At 39.2% G+C, this 4,590-nt stretch overlaps 1 protein-coding gene across 1 annotated transcript in view; it reads left to right on the top strand.

Moving 5' to 3' along the window:
- Positions 1-808: 808 nt before the first annotated feature.
- LOC126471335 (zinc finger CCCH domain-containing protein 13-like) overlaps positions 809-4,590 on the top strand; it is a gene marked incomplete at its 3' end in the record, with an annotated part of 5,768 nt that continues 1,986 nt past the window's right edge. Inside the window, exon 1 of the mRNA XM_050099456.1 lies at positions 809-940. Within this exon, the coding sequence (XP_049955413.1) occupies positions 809-940 (132 nt within the window). The remainder of the gene's footprint in view (positions 941-4,590) is intronic.

Raw genomic sequence — 4,590 nt, 5'->3', positions numbered from 1 at the left:
TTGATAAACAAATTGAGAATTTTCTTGCTAACTGTCGCTCTTGCGCGGAGCATCAATCTGCTCTCCGCCGGCGCTTCTTAGCGTGGCAGACACCAACTGCGCCTTGGCAGCGCGTTCACATTGATTTTGCAGGTCCTTTCTGGGACACCCACTGGTTGATAGTTACTGATGCATACAGACACTTTCCTTTTGTTGTACCTATGTCTTCTACTACATCTACCAGTACTATTTAGGCTTTGACGTCTATTTTTTGCATTGAGGGCCTTCCTGTAGTTAGTGTCCCCGACAATGGTCCCCAATTCGTGTCCTCAGAGTTTGAAGCGTTCTGTGCTGCTAATGGCATTCGCTACCTGACCTCAGCCCCATTCCACACCCAGTTGAACGGTGATGCTGAAAGCTTTGTGTGTATATTTAAGTCGCGGATGAGGAAGTTGAGCGCCACGCACTCTCGCGAGCGCGCGCTCTGGACTTTCCTTGCTTCCTATCGCTCTCAGCCGCGGGGCACCCGTTCAACAGCGGGATTGCTACATGGCCCCGTCCATCGTTCGCTCCTGCAGCTATTGCACCCGCCGCCACGCACTCTCGCTGCTTCGCCTCGTTGTGGCTTGGCGCCGAATGATTTGGTGTTCTATAGCGTTTTCTCTGGCAGGCAGCGCTGGGAGCAGGGGCGCATTCTTCGCCAGCTTGGCAGCGCCTTATTTCTCATTTCTGTTCCCCCTGGCACTGTCAAGTGACTCCAGAACCATATTAGTTTGTGCCAGCCTCGGTTTTCTGCCGCTGGTTGTTTTCCAGCAGAATTGGAGGCTTCATGGTTTCTGCCGCCTCAGCCCACGACTCCGTCGACAGCGCCTCCGCCGCTCCCGCCTCAGAGGGCGCGCCTGCCGTCGTCGCCGCTGCCGGTCCGGTTACCTTCACTTACCGGAAGCCATACTCAACGACGGTGCGTCGTTTCAGGGGGGAGGGATGTGGTATCGATAGCAACAATGCCACGGCGTATTAAAGATATTAGGTTGGCACTACGACAGACTCCGACGACAGCGCCCTCTAGTCGGTGCTGTTCACTTCGCACCTAATTGCGAAGTTATGTATTCTTCCTCCTACAGTAAAGGTAATTTAAATTCATACTGCAGTACCGACGTGTTTTACCTCACCTGCTCCTACTTGCTTCCTTCATTCTTCCTATGCTTCAGTTACTGGAGTATTTATTTATTTATTTATTTATGCATTTATTTTACCTGGCAAGATTAGGTCCTTCAGGCCCTCTCTTACACCTAACCAGGCATACTCAAATCGAACGAATTACAGTTTCTATAGAACATTAAGGACATATAAAGTGTTATACAGTATTAATGTTAAAGAAAAAAAATAGAAATTATAACAGTAGTACAATGATAATTATAACAATCAAAAAAGTAATTATAGCAATCAAGAATAATAATAATAATAATAGTAATGAGAAAGAGTTACAACTACTGGGTTATATAGGAGCATTCACTACACTAAATATACACACTAGGCAGAGATCAGAACCAACCAACACACAGAAGAAACCCACAAAACCAGCATGGCAACACAGGCTACAGATCAGAATAGAAAAACTGAGAAAAGACATCGGACAGCTAACACAATTTATAAGAAATGAAATGTCAGAAAAAAAACGAAAAAGGTTAGGTAAAATCTCACAACAAGAAGCGATAGAGCAATTAGATGAAAAGAAGCAGAAATTACAAGTATTGGCCAAACGACTTAGAAGATACAAAAAAGTGAAAATAGAAGGAAACAAAACCAAACATTCAACACAAACCAAAAGAAATTTTACCAGACAATAGATAACACACACATTAAAATAGACAATCCACCAAACATAACAGACATGGAACACTTCTGGAGCAACATACGGTCAAACCCGATACAACATAACAGGCATGCACGGTGGATACAAGCAGAAACAGATACATGCAAGATGATACCACAAATGCCTCAAGTGATAATTTTGCAACATGAAGTCACCCAAGCAATTAATTCTACTCAGAATTGGAAAGCCCCTGGAAAAGGTAAAATAGCAAATTTCTGGCTAAAGAAGTTCACCTCAACAAATTCACATCTAACTAAATTATTTAACAGTTACATTGCAGACCCATACACATTCCATGATACACTTACACATGGAATAACTTATCTGAAACCTAAAGATCAAGCAGACACAGCAAACCCAGCAAAATATCGCCCCATAACATGCCTACCAACAATATACAAAATATTAACTTCAGTCATTACACAGAAATTAATGACACATACAACACAGAACAAAATTATAAATGAAGAACAAAAAGGCTGTTGCAAAGGAGCACGAGGATGTAAAGAGCAACTGATAATAGATGCAGGGGTGACATCAAGCTAAAACAAAACAATGGTCACTACACTATGCATACATTGATTACCATAAAGCTTTTGATAGTGTACCCCACTCATGGTTACTACAAATATTGGAAATATACAAAGAAGATCCTAAATTGATACAGTTCCTAAACATAGTAATGAAAAATTGGAAAACCACACTTAATATGCAAACAAATTCAAATAATATCACATCACAGCCAATACAGATTAAGCGTGGAATATACCAAGGAGACTCATTAAGTTCTTTCTGGTTCTGCCTTGCTCTGAACCCACTATCCAACATGCTAAATAATACAAATTATGGATACAATATTACTGGAACATACCCACACAAAGTCACACATTTGCTATACATGGATGATCTAAAACTACTGGCAGCAACAAGTCAACAACTCAACCAATTTCTAAAGATAACAGAAGTATTCAGCAATGTTATAAATATGGCTTTTGGAACAGACAAATGTAAGAAAAATAGCATAGTAGAGGGAAAACACACTAAACAGGAAGATCACATATTGGATAACCACAGCGACTGCATAGAAGCAATGGAAAAAACAGATGCCTATAAATATCTAGGATACAGACAAAAAATAGGAATAGATAATACAAATATTAAAGAAGAACTAAAAGAAAAATATAGACAAAGACTAACAAAAATACTGAAAACAGAATTGACAGCAAGAAATAAGACAAAAGCAATAAATACTTATGCTATACCAATATTGACCTACACATTTGGAGTAGTGAAGTGGAGTAACGCAGACCTAGAAGCACTCAATACACTTACACGATCACAATGCCACAAATATAGAATACATCACATACATTCAGCAACTGAAAGATTCACATTAAGCAGAAAGGAAGGAGGAAGGGGATTTATCGACATAAAAAACCTACATTATGGACAGGTAGACAATTGAAGAAAATTCTTTCTAGAACGAGCAGGAACTAGCAAAATACACAAAGCAATCACTCATATAAATACATCGGCTACACCACTGCAGTTTCATAACCACTTCTACAACCCTTTAGATCACATAACATCAACAGATACGAAGAAAGTAAACTGGAAAAAGATAACACTACATGACAAGCATCCGTATCATCTAACACAGCCACACATAGATCAAGACGCATCCAACACATGGCTAAGAAAAGGCAATATATACAGTGAGATGGAAGGATTCATGATCGCAATACAGGATCAAACAATAAACACCAGATATTACAGCAAGCATATTATTAAAGATCCCAATACCACAACAGATAAATGCAGACATTGCAAACAACAAATAGAAACAGTAGATCACATCACAAGCGGGTGTACAATACTAGCAAATACAGAATACCCCAGAAGACATGACAATGTAGCAAAAATAATACATCAACAGTTTGCCTTACAACATAAACTTATAAAACAACACGTTCCCACATACAAGTATGCACCACAAAATGTACTGGAGAATGATGAATACGAATTATACTGGAACAGAACCATTATAACAGATAAAACAACACCACATAACAAACCTGACATCATACTCACCAATAAAAAGAAGAAATCAACACAACTAATCGAAATATCCATACCCAATACAACAAATATACAAAAGAAAACAGGAGAAAAAATTGAAAAATACATCCAACTGGCTGAGGAAGTCAAGGACATGTGGCATCAGGATAAAGTTGACATTATACCAATTACACTATCAACTACAGGAGTCATACCACACAATATCCACCAGTACATCAATGCAATACAGCAACATCCCAACTTATATATACAACTACAGAAATCCGTAATTATTGATACATGTTCAATTACCCGAAAGTTCCTAAATGCAATATAACATATACCGTACAGTTAAAAGGAAGTCACCCTTGATCAAGGTCCGCGTCACTTTCCATTTTTGACCAGACATAACGTCTGAGAAAAAAAAGAAATAGTAATGACTATGTATATGAAAGTAAACAAATTTTTCTTTTATGAATGTCAGTCCTATTGCTAGTTGGGAATTTTCTCGTTATGTTCTTGCAGCTTGTGAGTTATCCTCATCGAGCAGAGACATAAGACGATAGAATGGCGTGAAAGATATATAGAAGAGGTAGATTAGGTTAGAGGAAGAGAATAGAATGGTAAAATTCGACGCTATGATGGAGAGGAGAAAGAAAGAGATGAGAGGGGCACAA

This window comes from Schistocerca serialis, chromosome 3, assembly GCF_023864345.2.
Source record: "Schistocerca serialis cubense isolate TAMUIC-IGC-003099 chromosome 3, iqSchSeri2.2, whole genome shotgun sequence".
Lineage (NCBI taxonomy): Eukaryota > Metazoa > Arthropoda > Insecta > Orthoptera > Acrididae > Schistocerca > Schistocerca serialis.
The sequence above is the reverse complement of the archived record's forward strand: the minus strand, read 5'-3'. Positions and strand labels throughout refer to the sequence as shown.